The 22,366-nt window shown below is 36.8% G+C and overlaps 1 protein-coding gene across 1 annotated transcript in view; it reads right to left on the bottom strand.

The window, feature by feature from the left end:
- Positions 1-22,366, bottom strand: part of LOC150110581 (uncharacterized) — an 851,360-nt gene that overhangs the window by 596,241 nt on the left and 232,753 nt on the right. Inside the window, 1 exon segment of the mRNA XM_090402114.1 lies at positions 17,484-17,565. Within this exon segment, the coding sequence (XP_090258240.1) occupies positions 17,484-17,565 (82 nt within the window).

The raw sequence follows: 22,366 nt of genomic DNA on the forward strand, positions 1-22,366 counted from the left end.
TTCAATTGGTTTTTCGGTTGTTCATCTATATGAGATTGGTGAAAAAGGAAAACTGATAGCCTTTGGCTATACGATGATATAAGACAGCTGAGGCACTCTCTCTCTCTCTCTCTCTCTCTCTCTCTCTCTCTCATGCTATCTATCTGTCTTTTTTTCTCCTAATACTACCAGGCTCTCTTGCACCCCCCATATAGTAACTACTCTAGACATATGATGAGCAGCCCTTTACTTTTTCATCTCAATAAAGGTCGAAACCGGTGTGGGTAGTGACCCTTCCCTTAATGCATAGCATTATACATGCATGGAGATGTGCTTTGCATTATGGGATACTAAGGCGAGTGATGAAAAGTTATAACACCTTTGCCACGAGTTGCTCCAGTCCTGAAAGATACTTCAGGCACAAACTTTGTTTGCTTACACTTGGATAAGGATTAAACCAAGTATATAATTTCTTGGTATGTTTAATTTATAATATAACCAAGTGAAACACTTTCAACAATTAAGATGTGCTGGTTGATCAGTCTTTATAGGCATGCTAGGTAATAATGAGGAGTTCTTGCCTATCTAATGCACAACTGAGTATATTTTCACTTCTGCCACTAGAGGTCTCTCTCTCCACCACCTTAAGAATGACAACAGCTCAAGTGCCTGTAAATTTAACAAACTTCTACAAAGATGCCCTTCGACGATGGAAGAGCTAAACCTCCAGCACACAGTGAAGACAGCATCCCTACCTGAAATCCTCATGGAACCCATCTTTCACAACACGATGGTAAGAAGCCCGATCACTCAGAAAGAATTTTTCTTTCCTCCATGGAGCTGGCGAAACGTGAGGATCTTGGGTGACATTCTTTCTCCAAGCCTCACCTGGCGCTTTCCAAATTCGCTCGAAAACCTGGAATATGGGAATGAGTCTGAGCAGATAGACACCGTAAAGGCCGCTTTTCAAGCCACTATGCCTGATAGCATAACAGAAGTGGGGCTTAGCCCTCCAAACTCAGAAGTTTTGGCGCCTATCTTTCTGATAAAAACCAATAACTCATGGGAGAAACTTACACCCAGCAACACCAACAAGATCTACAGCACACTAACACAATAGGCGAACCAAAGCACTTTGTTGGAAAATCCTGCATCATCTGATCAAACACTATTTCAATGGGATCTACCATATCGCACAAGAGCCATCAAACCTGACGCAGATATTCAGTGGAGAATGTGGCATAATATATTACCTACTCCTACTATATTACGAAAATTTAACTCAAACGTCTCAGATAACTGCCTCTTCTGCTACCAATTAGGAACGGTCCGGCATATCTACTTGGAATGCCCAGTCAACACTAAATTAATCAGTTTGACTCGGGAAACGGCAGCTATTACCTGTGGTAATCTTCATACAGAAGAGGAATATTTCAATCTCGTCCATGTGGAGCCAAATAACCATTCATTCTGCAATTACCTTTTCATCACCGCAAAAGCGGTAATATACAACTTCTATCTCAGACATACAAGACCAGACAGCACAGCAACTTCACAGAGAGAGGCAACTGACCAACTCACTGCAGCCTTCCAACAAAAGGTGAGAAGTCGGATCTTACACGAGCATCACCACCATAGGCAAAACAACACCTTAGAACTTTTCCACCAAGAATGGAATCCACGGAATCAACTCCTGGCTAAGCAGGGCGACTGCATTATCCCCCCCCCCCCACCCCCCCCCCCCCCCACCCCCCCCCCCCCCCACCCCCCCCCCCCCCCACCCCCCCCCCCCCCCACCCCCCCCCCCCCCCACCCCCCCCCCCCCCCACCCCCCCCCCCCCCCACCCCCCCCCCCCCCCACCCCCCCCCCCCCCCACCCCCCCCCCCCCCCACCCCCCCCCCCCCCCACCCCCCCCCCCCCCCACCCCCCCCCCCCCCCACCCCCCCCCCCCCCCACCCCCCCCCCCCCCCACCCCCCCCCCCCCCCACCCCCCCCCCCCCCCACCCCCCCCCCCCCCCACCCCCCCCCCCCCCCACCCCCCCCCCCCCCCACCCCCCCCCCCCCCCACCCCCCCCCCCCCCCACCCCCCCCCCCCCCCACCCCCCCCCCCCCCCACCCCCCCCCCCCCCCACCCCCCCCCCCCCCCACCCCCCCCCCCCCCCACCCCCCCCCCCCCCCACCCCCCCCCCCCCCCACCCCCCCCCCCCCCCACCCCCCCAAAATATACCACTTCCTCATGTCAGTGTCCCCATCCTCACCAATCTTATATTCAGCCTTAACACTCTCATCTACAAGGCTGCATATACCACACAGTTTTCAGTGGGATCTGCCATATAAATCAAAATGTGCCAAACCAGATTCCGAAATACAGTGGAGACTATGGCATAACATCTTGCCAACTCCTTCAAAGCTCTACAAATTTAAGCTAAGAGAAACGGATCTGTGTCCATTCTGTGACGTTTCAGGCACCGTGGAACACACATATCTGACCTGCCCTGCAAACAAAGTGATAATCACCTATGCCGTGAATACCGCCTCTAGCACCTGTAACTACACACACAGCCAAGAAGACTACTGGAATTTAGTCCACACAGAAGAAAACAGACACAGAACATGCAATTTCATCTTCATCTGCGCTAAGGCCGTCATCTACAGCTTTTACCTAAAACAGACAAGAAGTAACCAGCACCCATCCATCACTGAAACTGCACAAACCCTCATGCTCATCCTCCGTCGGAAACTAAAAAGCAGGCTTCTATTGGAACTTGAGCACTTCAAAGAAACAAGAACTGTCGCGAAATTCCTAGAGGAGTGGAATCCAACTGGTACCCTCTTCTGGATTGACGACGACAATGTGCTCCATCTGAATGATAACTCAGAATGAAACTGAACTGTTAATTTTGAATATTCATTTATATCTCTATTGTACACCCGAAAGGAAAATGTTTTTTTTTCTTTCTCTGTAAATATATACTTATAATATGTAAATAGTCATTGTTGCCTATCGTGTAATGTTTATTTTAACAAGTTAAATAAAAAAAAATAAATAAATAAAAAAAAAATATATATATATCTAGATTGTTATGTTTACAATAAAAAAAAATATCTATCTATCTATCTATGCTATTGACAATGTGATTGTGGGGATTTTCGATATTTTTTGTTAATCATTAATTCCTATATTCTATGAAATTTCATCCCCTCATCTTTGTGCTTTTGTTCATAATCTGTCATTTTGAAACAAAAACTTCAACTTATTTTCATAAAAAAAAAGTCTATTTATTTTAGATGGGAATTTTAGAAATCTATATTAGTGTTGAATTTCATCATTTAATAGAATGATATCTCTTTTGCGTGTTAGACAGGGAGTGAACTTGATGGATAACAGTTTTCGAGGTATGTTGTTCGTTCTTTTGATCTCATAAATACTGTTTCTTATTCTTCTTCTTATATCTCAGAAAACGGAAATATCGCTTCTGATAGACAGAAAAAACAACGCTTATCAGATCAAAATAACACAAAAGAGAGTTGGCGAACTATCATCCATCAAAGTCAGAAGAGCTTACACAATACTGCAGAATCGTTTTGTTAATCTTGGAAGTCCAAAACTGCTACACAGATCTAAATTTGAATCTGAAAGGCTATCGTTACCACATAAGCTGTTATTTCGTAGAATATAAGTTCAATCACATATCCCTTTTTACATATTAAGATCCCGTTTTATGCATTCGTATAATGTTTCAAATATTACAGTAATTAGAAATGTACTAAATCACCTGCGATGTGTTAGCATTATACTGCTTGCAGAAAAACTTCAAGAAATGTTTAATGAATTGAATGAAAAAAAAATTATTAAATATAAAAACAAAACAAAAATGTATAACAAATACATACCGAAAAAAAAACAGCACCGATGAAACCCTAGCACATTGACTTAATAATCTTAATCTTAACTTAGGACCAAAAGATTATGAAAAGCTGTAAGGAACTACTTACGAGTATATGAAGAATCTTTCTTGGATGAATAGCTTTTGAAAATCACTGTGAAACTCTCAAAGGAGACATCCCAATCTGCCTTAAAATATTTCACAATTTTACTTCCGATCATGATATATAGAAATAACGAATAGTCCTTGCTTTGTAAAAAAGACCGACAAGTTGAAAAGTACTCAGAGGAAAATGGAAAGATCACTGCTTAATGTTACGATTCAAGATAGCGCAATGCTTGGAGATCAAAATAAAGAGACATTGTAACCCATTAAAAATCCAAGTGATGTATTCAGGTCGTTATATATCACTTGGATACATCACTCAAGTAATACTAGAAAATAGACAAAGATGATATATGAATGCTATCTTAGAGACGGAAAGAAAGTTATAGGAAGTCTAAAGAGACAGGAGGAGAAGAAGATTAAAGACACAATCGGAAATGGCACAGGATAGAAGAGGAATTTGGGAGTGAGGCTTTCGTCCAACACTGGATAAAATGGCTGAATAAAATAAGAAAAAGATTAAGTGATTTGTTATATCTTAAGAGTAAGTCATTTCCCAATTTTGGTAAGGGCATGTCCGTTATTACTATCTCTGTAGGATCTGTCAATGCACGTATGTTCTCTGGTGGGAATAGTTTATGCTTTTAAGGGAACTGGAAAACGATAGGAAATTCAAACCTTAAAAAGGGTAGTTTGCTATTAACGATTGCATAATTGAGAAGTTCAAGTACGGAAATCTGTTCGATATTTAAACAAATATGATTAGATGGAATTATTACATTTACTGTTCAATGGTTCTTCACAATACTGTGACCGACTTAAATTCCAAATTGTTCAAGTCCCAAATAAATTTCAAGAGCAATATAGATTATATAAAAAAGTATGGAGCCAAAAAAGCCAAAATGTTCAAAAAATAGTTACTGATTATGGATATAAAGTAAGCCATGCATATGTGGTCTGTCTTATGACTTATTCTGGAATAATATGTTAAAAAAACCTTAAACAAATCAAAGGTTTTAGTTTCTTCTTTTATAATTTTACAGAATTGCAAAGAAATAATGTAACTGATATTAAACAAACAATATTTCACTTGCTATAACATTTTGCTTGGATTTTACCTATTACATGTCACGTGAGAAACTCCGAATTTAACTTTTAGGCGTTTGAAATATTACTCGTTTAAGCATGTAAAAAAATTTAGTCGTCTATTAACCTTTTAGCTAGGAAACTAAGAAAGCACTGACAACCGTAGTACCAATATTCATTTATTTTTTTATTAAACTGACAAAAGCTGTATATTTTATGCTTCTGTCTTAACATTGAATTAAATGACAATGAGTTAAGATTATTTTCAACGATTGGTGTAATGCCATCATTGCGCTTATTAGAAACCTAAGTTGCTAGAAAAAATGCCATGTTTCTAGATTATCTAAATCATCCATACTACAAATGTGCTACGCATTTCAAAGATAGAATTGCCATAAAATTGAATTAAAAATAAAATTGTTATTCTCTTGTCTTTGAATAAACTAAAGTGAATGCTATACTATTCCATTCCTTATTCCTTATTGGCATAGTGAATAATATAGATATTCACTATCGCCATCTTTTATATTCGTCTTTTACTATACCCTATTATAGTAGAACAATGACAGATATAATAAGTGAAAGCAAAGTTCACCATTTTGATGACAAACTGTTTTCTTTTGCACTGTCAGTTCCAAAACATGTGATCTCCTCACATATGTTTTAAGTACAAGCGAGTCATTTTTTCATTCTTAGCCTCGGTAGCCTAGTAAAATCGAGATCCATCACGCGCAGGCTATAAAATAGTAACGTTACATTAATACGTTTTTGGCGCAACTCCAATTTTAGTAACAATGTTGTAAATTTTTTCGCACTGGCAAGTTTCCATCAAAACAGTAGGGTTCTCATTGATGCCACCTCACAAGGATTCATTCATCTTAAAGGTTTATAGAGATTCATTCATTTATTCATCTTAAAGATTTTTACAGAGATTCCTTCATCGTTGTCTATGAGTTCATTTTAAGATTATAGCCAGTAAAATGTATTTTTAAACATCAATTCACTCGTCTCCATTTAAAGTATTATAAAAACGAATAAAACGTGCTTTCTCATTCATTTCCCTGATCTTGTTTCAATGGGGGAAAGTAACTTAAGTTGCAAGCTCATATGATCTTGCAATTAAAGCCCCCACCATTGTTCGTAAATCTGTGTAAACCGAAGCACAATCGGTGAGCATCTATTTTCAGTTCAAACTCGCCGCACTGACTATTCACTTCCTTCTCCTCCTTCCCGCAACAGACAATCATTGGATTCGTGAGCGATTCACTGAGCCCTAGAGAGACTTTTCAATAGTCCCTCCGAGCTGTTGGACCCTTGCACTGAGCGGTTTAATAGCATGGTGGTTACGCCACTGACCTCTCTTCATTCATGTCTCCTGTTTACGTGCTATGGAAGGAGCATCTTCCATTAATGCCACCCACAAACTACACTCTGAAGCCGCTTAGATGATATGTCAATAACTTTCTCATTTCTGTGTGATTATTAAACAAATCACGATACTTTCTTTTCGGTCTTTTATAGATAGGACTTCTATATTAGAAAAGTGACAATTCATATTTATTCCAAACATTATGTTTTAAAATTTCAGTCCAAAACTGCAAACGTAATGTAAAGTAAATAGAATAGAAATAGTGTTTTATGGAAACCAATACTTGACATTATCAATTATCAGTCTCTAGATGAAAACCTGCTTTTATCAGTAATAACTTGGAAAGATAAAAAAAGTAATTTTGATGGGTGTATTTTAAAAAGAAAAATCAATATCCGAATATATTGATTGAGAATAATTGATTGAGAATTCTTATTTTATCTCCATAAATTATGAAAGGGTGCGACCATATAATTGAACGGGCCGGATTACTGAGAGTCTTATGTATTGTACGATCTTCTTCAGAAAAGGAATGGAATTAAATATACTAATACAGGAAATAATTATGGAAGGATTTTGTATGTTGAATCCACAAAACCTATAACACGTTAGGTACCATGGATAGGTAGAGAGATGGGAAAGGAGAAATTGTTCGCATTTGAGTTGAAGACGTGTAACTGTACTCATTGGGAAACAAGTTAGAATGGAGGCTGTTTCCAGAGTGTAGCAGCAAAAATAATGTTGGGAGGAGCTTGTTATCTGAGTTTGGAACTGAAGTATGAAGAGGTGCTGTGTGGCCGTAGCATGCGTTTCAATGTATTTCGTTGAGAGTGGAAGAATTATTGATGGAATTTAATATGAACAGTTACCGTGGAAATATTTTTAGACGAAGCATGCAATAAGACTAAACGATTGTGTGAAAGTGGGCGGAGTGAAATGGTAATAGGTCATTAATCAATCTAATTGTTCTCCTCTGTATTGAGTCACGTATAATTAGGGAGCTCTTAGGGCACCTCATCAAATTGAGAACAATGCTAAATAATTGTAATATTTAACTGAACGCAGCTTGTTTTGATGCATCATAATAAGCGCATCTGCTATCTCCTGATTAAAATGGCAAAATTTCTTAGATGGGGAGACTTATATAAACAAAATTGTATGTTTGTAGAAGTGCTTACGCTTCTTTCATATTTATAATACACGCAGCTTATGTTGTTTCCTTCTTTAATCCTTTTGTATATTTCAGCGAAACTGGTCAAAGTGTTTTTATTACCACATCGAGGTCATATTTTTCATGCCAAAGTATAAATTATGTCGTCCATGGTAATCTCAAGTGATCGATGCTATACTTTGCACCTTTCTATTTCACACCCTCACGTTCTCAAGTAGGCAAAGACATTATATTCCATTTCTCTTGGAAAGTAAAAATTTGTCTTCATCGAAGCAGAAATGTTCCACTTACGTGGTAACTTTCTACTCTCTTCATCTTTCTAAGCGTCTTGCTATAAATAAACAAAACCGAAGATGCTGCCCTCTATTCGAGTTCAGGCATTCTTTATTTATAAAGTGAGAAAAAAATCTGTTGAGTTCCTTCTAGCAAAAGCATTTTTTACCTTCTTCGTTTGTTGTTTTTAACCTTTCACCGCTAACAGAAACTATTTTAGTAAACACTTTCGTGATATTTCTCAAAATCTCACCTTAAAATGCTCAAGAGTGACTTTAAAACCACACTGTTTTGTCAAATTTCCGTAGTTCTTATGCAATGAATAAGGACTAACGTTAAAAGCTTTCAATGGTAATTTCTTCCTGAGCGTTTTAGGTATAATACATACAATTTGTTTTCCTTTTGAGATACCGTGGTGTGATATCATCGTTTTGTGACTTTTGGTTCAAAGAAATAAATATTATTCGTGTTATAAATTATTATAAATACGTTTTGAGCCAAATTAAAGCAAAATCCGCTGGAAAAAACTGCAAAAATGTCCAAACCTTCCGAATATCCGCGCATGAAATTCACTTTTTTGTGCTGCTCGGGACTAAACGCTTCTTTAAAAATTGGTGCACGACAATCATCGCCAATCGATAAACATATTCACAAACCATCTGAACCACTCCTTCTTGTTCCTAAAATACCATGCGTTTAATCTCTGACACGTTTTCCGAACCGTTTCGTACTCAGATGGCTGAGTGCTTGATGATAATTAATTGGCTCATAGGACAGCTGCGATAGGTAGCGGAACCAGAACTTTGACCCTGCATACCGAAGGCGTTTGACATTCATCTTAATGGATTTTGTGACTCTGTTTTCTGGAGTTGGCAATGGTTGCTTCCCATGATATTAATGACTTCGAAGACAAATTGTTAGACATTTGCTGGAACAGTCAATGAGCCATGAGTGTATTAATATAATTTCAAGGATTACTGAATCAGAAGGCAAATTGTAGCCTATAATATTACTTATTTTCGATTCAACGTTTTAACGAAGAAGTTGTTAATTCCAACCAATAAAAACTTAGTATTCATTTTTTGTGTGTGCACAAAACAGTATACGAAATAAAAAAATAATTGAGTAGGTATTCCTTATTTTTAAGAAATTGCTATGATTTCTGTTTGTAGAAAATGATCATATTGATACTGTTAACATAAAACGCTTTAGTGTACTGATTAGCAGTTATCAACACAGTGATTAATACCCAAAACAGCACATTATTTATTTTGAAATTCGATATACCGCTATCCGTATTTTGAGTTAACAAGTACCTATGATTCAAAGCCGCTTCATTTTTTTTAAAAAATAGTTTACCACTTTTTTTACACAACTAGGATTGTTATTTTTTTTATTTCCTTCGGTAATTGCTATATTGGACAGAAATGACAGAAATTAGTTATAATTTTATGCTACTCTATCCATGAAAAGTTGTTCATTAGTACCTTGATTGGGTGTAAATTGATCTCTAAAACAGGACTATATAAATCCTGCTATAGAGACCAAGCATGGAATGTATATGTCACCTCAGGCCTCCAATAAACGGGGTCGTGGTCTCACACCAACCCGTAAATAAAATTCATCTCCTACCTAAAGATATTCAGAAAACATCCATTCCCACGACGGGATTTGAATTCATAGCCTGTTGTTTGAAGAGTGGTACGTTAACCACTCGACCAGCCAATCAGGGAAATTTGTGACTCTTCAATTTTTATCAAAAAAAAAAAAAAATCAAGTAGAAAAACAATGTTCTTCAAACCTTGTAATGTGCGTAACTTCAGCTAATTTCATTATAATATCTCTCTGTAATGCATTCGCAAAAGCAAGAGACATTTGTCGTGGAGGTGAGGAAACCTTAGAAGTGTTTTTAAAGGTGAGTTAGCTATTCTCATGCATAGGTTGCTAAGTTTATCCGCCTAGAAAATGTTTTTCATCTTTAAAACAGGCAAACCTGTCTGAGTGCACACACAGTTTCCAATTAACTGAATGCTTCCATTTTCCATCTCTCCTCAGCATCTTCACTTGACCCAACAGTTATACGTGCGCTGAGATTTACTGTTAGCAAGTACCCCACAGGAATTGCTTCTTACCAAAAAAACAGAGAATCGTAATCACTTTCCAAACACTTTTGATCTCTTCCTTACCAAAGATCATTCGAATAGATCACCAAGAAATAATGCGGTGGATATTGATTTCCTTCTGGATATTTCAGGCGGCAAGGTGGTGTTAATTTCTTCTCCTGTGCAGCAAGACACACAGTTACTCTCATATTCATGTCGCCCGATTTATAATAATAGCAAGTAGGATGAAATTTATAATTTCTAGACTAGACTCCCGATCTTACTTCGTACAATATACACTGGGAATGCCATATCTCTAGACTGGTCTTCTACTCTTTTTTCCTCTACTCTTTCTCTCTCTCTCTCTCTCTCTTACTTCTTACTCCCCTCCCCCAGTGCTACTAGAGCAATTCGAGGGCGAGGAGATGACTCTTTCCTCTCAAATTGTAGTTTCCACTATCTACTAAAAATGCAGGCCTATTTGTCTTTTTTTTAGTAGATATCTATTTTCATGCTAGTAACTTGACAAAAGGAAACACATGTTACTTTCAAGTCTCAACGTAATCCAAACCGGACAGAAAACATAGGAAAAGACCGTCAACTGGAAAAGGTTAAGAAACTTTGGAAAAAGAAAAATGTGGTGAAATATGATACATGCAACGTTAGAAGTGTAGCACATAAAGAAGAATTAGATAAAATGATGAAAATATAGAAATTGCAGTTCTTGCAGAAACAAAAAAGAAACTTAAAGGAACAAAAGAAACAACTCATTATCATATCATATATAGTGGAGTAGAGTGGACAAACAAATGCGTGCAAAAGCTGGTGTAATAATTTGGATCCATAAATCAATTAAAGCAAAAACAACTAATTATACATACTGGAATGAACGAATAACAGAAGTGTGATTAAAATAAAATAAAGTAAATTTAACAGGTGTAGTGCCCTCAAGAAGCAAAAGAAGAAGAAAATGACTTTTACAAACAGTTACAAGATTATATATTAATTATAGGCATATCTTCATGCCAGAATAGGAATGAAAAAATTAATAATATTATAGAAAAATTTGGAGAACCAATAGTAAATGAAAATAGAAAGCGACTCATTGATATTTTAATATATAATAATTTAAAAATAATAAATACGCTCTACAAACATAAAAATATACATAAATATACATCGTGTGCAAGAGGATAAAAATCAATAATAGACTTCTTTATAGCAAATGAAAACGCAGCAAACCTCTTCCTAGATGTTAAAGACAGGAGAGGGCTAGAAATAGATACAGATCACCATTTAGTAAAGACAAAATGAAGGTTTCCACAAAATTGGTTACAAAAAATAAATAAATAAATAAATAAACAAACTAGAGAAACAAACTCTAATTACAAAGTAAGCCTATTCAAGTACAATAAATTTATATTAGCAGAGGATTGACTACTTAGATAAATACAAGAGAATGAAACACATCGAGAATTAATAATGGAATAATATAAAAGAAATCATTACATCAGCAGCATATGAAAGTCTAAGAACACACGAAAAGTATCATACAAATAAAAAATCACATACAGGGTGTTCGGGATAAATTTGACAGTTTCGTAAGGAAAAAGAAAATCTTCTTTGTATCTATTAAATTTAATGAATTGACAAAAAAACATTACAGGCAGAGTTAATTACAATACTATCAACAAGATTTACTCAAAATAACCACCATTAGCATCGATCACAGCTTCAATTCTGCTTCGGAACCTCGAACAAGCTGATGCTACAGTCTCCCTGGGAAGGGCCGCAAAAACTGTTTTAATTTTATCCATTAACTGGGCTTTTGTATTACTGGAAGTGCGATTGGTGTCTTTTTCAACTGCGCCCCATACAAAATAATCCATGGGGTTAAGGTCTGGGGAGTTTGGAGGCCAAACATTTGGACTGGTGAAGTCGTAGAAATTTTCAGACAACCATTTTTGACTTTTCCCAGAGGTGTGGCAAGGGGCCGAATCCTGCTGCCATACATACGGCCTACCATTGGCTACCCTTGTTATCCAGGGCTTGACTACAGTTAGCAACTCCACGAACAAAGCCCGAATTCCAATGCCAGGGTTCTTCAACACCTGTTCCTGCAGATTTGCGAGGAATTCTGCTGTACGAACGCAATCAGATCGTCTGCTAGGGATCTTTCTTCTTGCTACATCCTCGTAGTCACCATTGCAAGTCTCTAGTTCATGCCTGATTGTTTTTACTGTATTCAGGGAGCATTGGGCAGCAGTCGTAATATCCTTATTTTGATGGCGGGCACGAATCATCATGATACAAGTTATTCTCTTCCATGATTCAGGTGGGTTCCAGCTATCCATCCTTTCTGACATCTTGTATATGAATGAAGAAGGGTCCAAACTTTTAAATGAAGAGAAGTGTGTGTTAATACATGTAACTTACGGAAAAATATAATTAATTATAAATATGTCAAATTTATCCCGAACACCCTGTATATTGGACAATGTAATAAAAACAATAATTGAAAACAAAAAAGTTGGCTTTTAAAAGATGGTTACAATAGGAAATTGAATAATAAAAAATATGAGTAATAGCCAAAAGAGAAACCAGAAAAAGACAGATAAAGCTGAGAAAAATTTGTATCATATTGTACATAGAAAATTACATATGCAAAATAAGACCTAATGCGTATGAAATACTAAACCACATGAATACGGATATAAACGAAACTGCAAATATAAATTGCGAAATAGATTTAAAAGAATTGTTGGATAAGTTTACAGATCTTTTAACAGATAATACTAACATTATCTGTTAAAAGATCCGTTAAAAAATAACTAAAATTGCACCAAAACCTTAGAAAATGCTTTAAATGATATAATAACAATGAAAGAATTAATGGACAACCGAAACGAAATAAAAAATGATAAATCAGCAGGAGAATATGGAATGAACTCCGAACTGTATAAATTTTCTAGAAAAAAATTCATCACAGATTATTAAAAAGTTTAAATAAAATATATACAAATGGACAAATACCAATAGAATGGAACACAGATATTGTAATGCCTATACTTAAAAGGGGAATAAAACAAAACCTGCTTTTGTTTAAAATTACTTATAGGAAAAATAAGAGAATTTGATTTAGAAACTCATCTTTTGTTTTTATAAATTATGAAAAGAAAAACATTTGACAAAGTAAAAAGATGTATACTGTTTGATATGTTACAAAGAATAAATATACCTAATACTTCACTACATGCATTGAATATTAAATATATAATGTTAAAATATATAATGTTAAAAGATCCGTTAAAAAATAACTAAAATTGCACCAAAACCTTAGAAAATGCTTTAAATGATATAATAACAATGAAAGAATTAATGGACAACCGAAACGAAATAAAAAATGATAAATCAGCAGGAGAATATGGAATGAACTCCGAACTGTATAAATTTTCTAGAAAAAAATTCATCACAGATTATTAAAAAGTTTAAATAAAATATATACAAATGGACAAATACCAATAGAATGGAACACAGATATTGTAATGCCTATACTTAAAAGGGGAATAAAACAAAACCTGCTTTTGTTTAAAATTACTTATAGGAAAAATAAGAGAATTTGATTTAGAAACTCATCTTTTGTTTTTATAAATTATGAAAAGAAAAACATTTGACAAAGTAAAAAGATGTATACTGTTTGATATGTTACAAAGAATAAATATACCTAATACTTCACTACATGCATTGAATATTAAATATATACAAAGATAATGAAATAAAAATAAAAATAAATAAAAACGTATCTGAAAAACAATCTATAAACCGAGGGGTAAGACAATGATGTCCTCAGTCTTCAACACTTTTTAATATTTATTTTAATATTTAATATATATTAATGAAATATTAATACAGTGGAACACCTTAAACAATCCAGGTATAGCAATTTCCCGGAATAACAAAATAAATACACTATTTATTAAAATAAAGAGCCAAAAAAAAAGGCTTCAGTTCGGCGATGCAAGAATTATAAAAATCAATTGGATATTAAAACTAGCATTATTTCAAAGCTGAATATAGAAACTATAAAAGTTTCGTATAAAATTTGACCAGAGAGCTTACGGGAATACAATACGCTATTGTTATTGTTTGCTATTATTTGCAGATGATCAGGTAATAATATCAGATAAGGAAGACAATTTACAAAGAGCAATATATAATTTAAACGTTATAGTAGAACAGTTTGGAATGAAAATATCCATAGATAAAACTAAAACAATGGCATTTTGTTGACAAACTCCAGTTACAAGTAAAATAGTTATTAATAATAAAATAATAGAGCAAATAAATATTTTCAGTTATCTTGGATGTGAAATATCATATGAGGGAGAAAAAGACAAAATTAAAAACTTCAAAATGTTTAGCGATTATAGGCCTGACAAATAGAACATTCAATCCAATCATGGTATAAAAAGAAACACGCTCGAAAATATCACTAATTTACTAATGCCCACTTTATTATATAGCAGCGAAATTTGGGCAATTAACAAACAAGATAAACAAAGAATAAAAACACGTTAAATGAGATTCATGAGAAAAACTGCAAAATACACATTATTAGTCCAAAAAAGGAACGAAGATATTTTAAAAGAATAAAAAATAACATCAATAGAAGAAAAACTAAACAGTTATAAACAAAATCGAATACAACATTTAAACCGAATAGCTAACACCCGATATCCTAAATAAATAATAAAATAGAAACTACTTGGAAAGAGAAGGCAGGGTAAACCTCAAAAGAGGATATTAGATGGATAACGAGAAAGGAAGAGACCAGTAAGGTCTATATTCGCAATTATCGTTATGATGATGATGATGGCTTCTTTTCTAAGCACTTCGCTGAATACATCAATAAAACAATTATACATCTATCACTTATTACTCAGTTTTAGTTTAAATTCTTGTGTTCTGTGGTATATTAAGTTTTGGTTCTGTGAAATGATGTACAGGAGTTACTCGAGACAAGATCAAGTATATCATAATGGAAATCTCATTGAAATCTCAGCATAACCCTTCAAAGCATTGCAATCAATTATAAACAGATCCAAAATTGATCGCAATGGACCAACAGCTGTAAACTTACGTTACTTTCAAATAGCAGTCTAGCTTTCTAGTTCCTCTTCCAAAAACTCTTCTCTAACATATCTAAACTGGTTTTCACACTTTCATCTTTTTTTCATCCATTGTTCTAGAATTATTATCCATAGAAAAATCTTCTGGTTTTTATTTTTCAGCCAATTTTAGCACTGATGATTTTGATAAATGGGATCCTCACCTTACACTAATAACCTTACATTCATACACGTCATAACCTTCAAATATTTGCTTTGATTTTTTTTTCATTAAAATAGCAGAAAATTTTTGTTCTTTCTGGATATCAAACTTTCCTTGGTTCTGATGATATTGTTAATATTTCTCCGACTGTTTCTGAAGTTAGTGCTCCCAAAGATGAATACTGTCTTGAGCCGCCTTCTGTGTGCTCCAGTGGCAGTGGAATTTACCCTTTTCTTTTAAAATTAGTTGATATTCAATATAGTTCTAAGAAAAGTGACAAGAACTATCAAATTATTCTACTGATCTAACTTTAGCTTTCTGAAGTAATTAACAGACGAAACTGAAAGTAGCTGTTGATAGCTCAAGGAATTCGATCACATTTGACACTAATATCTAGTGAAGAAAACTCATTGCTACCAAAGTCTCAGCTCCCTATCTGGTGGTAACATAATACGTGTGAGAGATACAGGATGTTTAACCTGAAACTTTGTAAATAATAATAGCGCATTGGAAACTCCATTCTTCAAGCTTTTTATGGTATACTATTTCTGCTGTTCGGGATCCCATAAAAATGCATAATTGTACTGAATGATTGATATCTCAAATTCATGGAAATACAAAATATGAGTAGAAAGCATCTGCATATATTAAAACATAATCAATGCCTTCTCTCCATTCATAATTAAGTGTAAACAGAGTAACACTTGATTGAGAAAGCCCTGTTAATTTTTTGCTAATTTTGTATTTTGAAGACATCAAAAAAGAGGATGGAATTTATAATATGCACAATACTAATGGAGATTCAACAGTTGGCATACATTCTAATTGCAAGAGTTTTGCATTCCTTATCATTCCATTGTTCTATTTACACTCACAAGTAAAAATTAATAATTATCATAAAAATTGAAAAACGACTACTTGCTAACAACTACGTTTTATTCAGAATTAACGCGAACATTATTGCTTGAAGGTTATAATGGAAAAACGTTTCAATACTCCTTTGCCTTGATTTTTTATAAGTGAAGGAGCAACTCCCAAACTCAAACTCGTCCATGACATTAGCATTGAGGCACGTCTACCAGGAAAACACATGCAATTTACAAACGAAAAATAGCATCGATGGTAAATAGTGGGCAGTGTTGTATATACGGTATTTGATGGTAGCAGCGTTGTGTGTAGTTGGTGGATTAAGTATTGGAGACGATGAGTTATGTGCTGGAAAATTCTCTTTCTCAATGAGTCTTTAGAGGTGACAAGTAAGAGTAATAGTAAAATATTATTTTATTAAATATTTTAAAATTAAACTATTGTTAATGCTATTCTTAATAAAGAATTATTAGAGCTAATAAAAATTCATTTTATCTCTAATTATGTTCTAAATCCCAACAATATTTATATAAATTATTTTTTCATGGCAAACAGTGTATTAATACCCTTTTACTTTTAAAGATTATGATTAGAGTAACAGAAAAGATTTTTTCATCTGAAATAAGTAACAGCTTTTGATCACAAACTCGTAATATGGAAAACAACCTCACATCAAGAAACTACTCAGTAAAAGCCACCAGAGAGAGGAAGAAGTGTAATAATTTACTTTCTGATTTAAATATTACAAACATTTTGCTTGCGGCTTCTTTCGACTTTCTTTTGGACTACAGTATTCATTTAATTAAGTTTGCTCACACATCGCGGTCTTTTTTTGTTTCTTTTGTGTATCCAACATAATTTTAATTAAATGGTATGCAGGTAAACACTGAACACAAGAGATGAAGGAAAATTACTTTGATTTGTTTATATTCGTGTTGTTTATTTAAACAACATGATTTGGGATTTGTGAATTATCTGTTGTTGAAAGTAACTAATAAAATTTTAGATAATAATATTAGCTGGTCTATCGCTGCTACTTGGTAATGTAAAGTGACTCATTGGATCTTCGAAATGGCAACTAGTGCAGAATGAATTAATTAAGGATTTAAAATAATACGAGTAAGTTAGAATTGTTTGTAACCTGCTCTTTATACATCACGGATAATTTATTAAATCGATGGTAGACTCATTGAAAGTACATATCCTAGAGCAATTTTCAATCAAGAAAATAAAATGACGATAAAACTCTTTATGAATTTAAATGAAGGGTTAGATCAATCGCAAAGAATACGTAATAATAATAATAACTTACTGCGACCTCCAAGGCTACGTCCACTCCTTCGACGAGTGGTTTTTGATGAATGACCAGCAGATGAGGAATCGCCAGTAACTATCTAAAAGGAAAAAATTAAAGTACGATCATACAAACAAGAAAAGAATATTAGAGATAATTAAAGATAAAATTTAGTCTAAAATGAAACAAATGAAAATTTGCTTAAATTTATTACGCGATAAATACTTCCAGATTATAAAAGTGAAGAGCTTTTCAGGTATTTTTGATGTCTCAGTAAATTGTATAATCAATTAAGATAACAAATCCATTGGTCTCATAAACTTTTGACCGATATAAGAAAATTAACAGGTGAATACTTCCTCTTCTTTTCTTTTCTTTTCCTTCTACCTTCTGTGGGTGATTCATGTATCTCTCAAAGTGAGGGATTAACTGTATTTGATGCAGCCCGTTTGCTCCCCCCCCCCCAAGAGTGAGTGTATTTTTGCGTGGATGGGTTAGTGCTTTTTGCTAAGTTTTTATATTTACAGTACGAAAAAAAGATATTATTATTATTATTATTATTATTATTATTATTATTATTATTATTATTATTATTATTATTATAGAAACCTTACGACCTACAATAGCCTGAAAAGCGCTCTAAGGACATACTATAAGCAAGAAACATGCACCCAAAATGCCATACAGACTTAATGAAACACAATATATTCGTTCAGGCTTGTAGTTCAGCGACGCATCAATACATTCCAAGTTATTGTGTGTGTGCGCGTGTGTGTGCGTGTGCGTGTGTGCGTGTGTGTGTGTGTGCGTGCGTGTGCGCGCACGCGTGTGTGTGTGTGTGTGTGTGTGTGTGTGTGCGTGCGCGCGCGCGAATTTCTCAATCATAGATTTCGTAGTTTCCCAACACAGCAAAAAAAAAAAAAAAACAATAAATAATAACCAACTGGTGTCATCCTCAGATAAGCTTACATATAAGCTTCGAGGATGAAAGCAGACAAATTAGTTCTCATCCAAGATGTATCATATGTAACCAAATGCATGTAATGTATGTATTATATGTAATCAAATGTATGTAATGTAAATATCATATGTAAAGAAATGTAAGTAATGTATCATATGTAAACAAATGTAAGTAATGTATCATATGTAATCAAATGTATGTAATGTATGTAATAACTGTAACAAAAGTATGCAATATAGAGTGATTATATCCATTGATAATGTATATATAGAGTGTAAAAATTGCAAAGAACCATCTGTAATAATCATCATTATGATTATTATAATAATATACGCTGTAAACAGATATTGTTATTATTATTATTCAAAAAAACTTTATGTATGAGAAAGTATTTGTTATGCATAATTGTGTTCCTATAATGTATGTAATTTATCTGAGAAATAATAAAAAATTACTTAAAATAAGGGGATATTAAATCCCACATAGTTTTAAAACCGAATAAGAAACTCAAAGATTGGAATCAGAGAGTTTCTTGCCGAATATAGTAAACTATAAAGTATCGGCGACATTAGCGTTAGCAAATGCAAGTGATCCTAGTACGTAGTACAATACTGGGCAGCTAGTTGCAAAGGTGGAGAAGTTCAGATCGCTATTCTTAGGTATTTTCCATAATGTAAAAACACATTTCCTAGGAAATGTATGCTGTTATTACATTATGGAGGGATGTCACTACCCAGACCTGAACTTCTCCACCTTTGCAACGAGCTGCCCAGTATTGTACTACCTACTAGGATCACATGCATTTGCTAACGCTAGTGTCGCCGATACTTTATAGTTTACTATATTCGGCAAGAAACTCTCTGATTCCAATCTTTGAGTTTCTTATTCGGTTTTAAAACTATGCGGGATTTAATATCCCCTTATTTTAAGTAATGTTTTCATTGCCTAAATGAAGCTTATTAGCTCTTTATATTTAAGTAACTTAATGGTTGCACCTGTTTGGATAACTCGTTCGCAGAGTATATAAGTTCTTTTCGCTATACACTTTGGTATTATTAGGTCTAGCTACTCACTGACGAAGCCTGACTGACGAGACGTAACCTCTACGGAAAGTCACGTGATCCCGGATATCCTTTATATTTGTCTTATTAGTGTTTTTCTTGTTGTTTGTATTAATATCGGGATACTAACTTGTTGTTTTATACTAACTGTACTAACTTGCTGGTAGTACTTCCTTTGAAGTACTACGGGATTAATTCAGAGTCTTCGGACTCTAATTCTTTTTCTTTTTTTTCTTTTTAGAACGCAGAGATCGAGATAAGCAAAACAATCCTCGTCCCCCCAGGACCAGGACTCTAGGAGTGGAGATACCAGGGATGGAGGACCCAAGGATTCTTTCTAAATTCCTAAAGGAGCTAGTAGGAGCTCATAACATCTTCTCCTTCACCTTCTATGGAGGGGGAAGATTTCTGATAGTCGTTAAGAACGTTTCCACGAGAGATAGACTGTTAGAGGGCTTCCAAGTACAAGAGAAGCAGGTAACCCCTTCCATGGTTGGGTCCCAAGTGCGCCAGTTAACCATCAGCCGCTTCCCCATGGAGCACTTAGAAGCCGGCAACGACGTGCTGATACAAACATTCTCAAAATGGGGAAAAGTGAGCAACATTAAAAAGAGCGTCTCCCAGGAAGACCCCGCCTGGTACTCCGGTGAGGTCACCTTCACCATGGACATGCGCCAACCTCGTGAACATCGGCACGGCGCGTGTATTGGTGAATTATCCCGGAGTTCAAAGACAGTGTCTGCGATGTGGCTCGGTGGAACATCTGGGTAGTGACTGCCCCCGAGCCAGGTGTTTCAACTGTTCCGGCGTTGGGCACATTTCCCATCAGTGCACACACCCCTGCCGAAAGTGCGCGAGTACTGAACACACAGTAACATCATGCTCTCTGCGCACATTTGCAGAGAGGGCAGGGGCGCCCATAGAACCGTTGAACCCGCAGCCTGTAATAGACGCGGGTGAATTCCCAGCACCACCTACCATCACCACCACCACCACCGCCGCAGGGGACAAAACATTTTCCCAGACCATCTTGGGAAAATAAAGAAGCGTCCAGTTACTGCAACAACATCAGCAGAAGAGACTGTTTCCCCGCCAGTGATAACATCTACTGAGGAACCAGTCCCCCCCTCGGCCACTTCCGACATTTCTCCACTACCGTCGGAAGCAGAACACCACACAGCCGAGGGAACAGACGACGCAATGGATAGCACAACAACAGCTATCCCCCCCTCAACAACATCAGAGGTAGCGTCGTCAATGGACGCTTCACAAGACACCCCTGCAGGCAGCCAGCATCCCCCCTGCAGTAGAGTTGACCACCGAAGAGGGGGACCAACAGCTTCTACCCCCACAAGACCTCCCTAAGAAAAGGAAAGAGGCGGCTTCCCCTAAAATAGAGAAGAAACACCAACGAAGTCGCCCCAAGGGAGGTTTGGACTCCACAACATCGGAGTCCGAGATGGAGGTAGAAACCTCCTCTTCCCGTAGGGAAAGTATCAACTCTAAGATCCAAAGACTTACCGGCTCCCAGTTTAATCTCTATAGCTATAAGATTAAGGACAACAAGATCACAAGCTTTAAGATCTCTAACAGCCAGCACGAGTTCGAGGTCTTTTCGAACTTGCGCTCAAAACTGGAAGCCGGTCTGCAGGAAGCGGGATATACTACCTCCCCCCCTACAGATCGACGACCTCAGCAAGTATGTAAAGAGGCTACGCATTAAAGATCTAGGCCGGGTTTAATAACCTAAAACATCGTAGTGTCGCCACCCCCCTTTTGTGTCGCCTCTCTTAACATCCGAGGGCTCCGTTCACCATCAAAACAACAGGAGGTGTGGAATCTGATGCTAGCCCATAACATCCGGCTCTTGTTCCTGCGGGAGACTCACTTCTTCCACTTCCGGGACATGCAGGAACTGAGCCATAAGTACCCCGTGACATCATTCTGGAGCTTCAGCACAAGTCAACGTGCCGGGGTCGGGGTACGTATGCTATCCCCCCTCCTCGGAGCCTTCCATAACATCCAGAGGGATACAGAAGGGAGAGAGTCCTTGCCGTCGACTGGAAGTACCGGGGCTGTACCACCAGGTACATTAACATCTACGCCCCGGCAAATGCAACATTAAGACCTGCATTCTTCCAGTCGTTACACAACTATCTGTACGGCGCCCATCATGTCATCCTGATGGGGGACTTCAACTGTGTGGCGGACCCGGCCTACGACAAAGTAGGGGGAAATCCAAATACAGGTACTGCTGGCTACCAAGACTTGGAAATTCACCTTAAGAATCTCCAGTTGACGGACATCTGGAGGACTCACTACCCCTACCGTCGGGATTATACTTGGACAGGCCAAGGCATCGGCACACGGCTCGACCGTCTCTACTTGTCACCATCCCTTGTCTCCAGAGCCGAAGCAATAAGGCACGTTCCAGTTAATTATTCCATCTCGGACCACAAATTAGTCGTGCTCAGGTACCATCCTTTAGAAGTAGTAGATGTTGGTCCGGCCCCCTGGAAGTTACCATCAAACTTCCCGTCCCTGTTCTCGGCCAAGCTTAACCAACTGTGCTCCACCTGGAGCACTGCTGGCTGGGACTGGGACGCCTGGGCACGGCTCAAAATCACCATCAAAGAAAACATGAAAAAATGGGACCAGGAACGTGCCTTTCTCAGAAGAGCTCGGCTCCGTGACCTCTACAAGGAGAGGAGCTGGTTCGTGGCCAGCCAACGCCAAGGCTTTCCATGTCACAACACCATCCGTGACATTAATCTCGACATCGAATTGGAGAAGCAAAAGCAGGTGGAAGAAAAGAACATAAAGATCCGTCTCCACCTCCGCTCGGAAGACAGGCAATCGGCCGCTTTTTACAACAGGCG

Source organism: Typopeltis vanoorti, chromosome 1 (assembly GCF_054136105.1).
Source record: "Typopeltis vanoorti isolate ZY-2024b chromosome 1, IOZ_Tvanoo_1.0, whole genome shotgun sequence".
Lineage (NCBI taxonomy): Eukaryota > Metazoa > Arthropoda > Arachnida > Uropygi > Thelyphonidae > Typopeltis > Typopeltis vanoorti.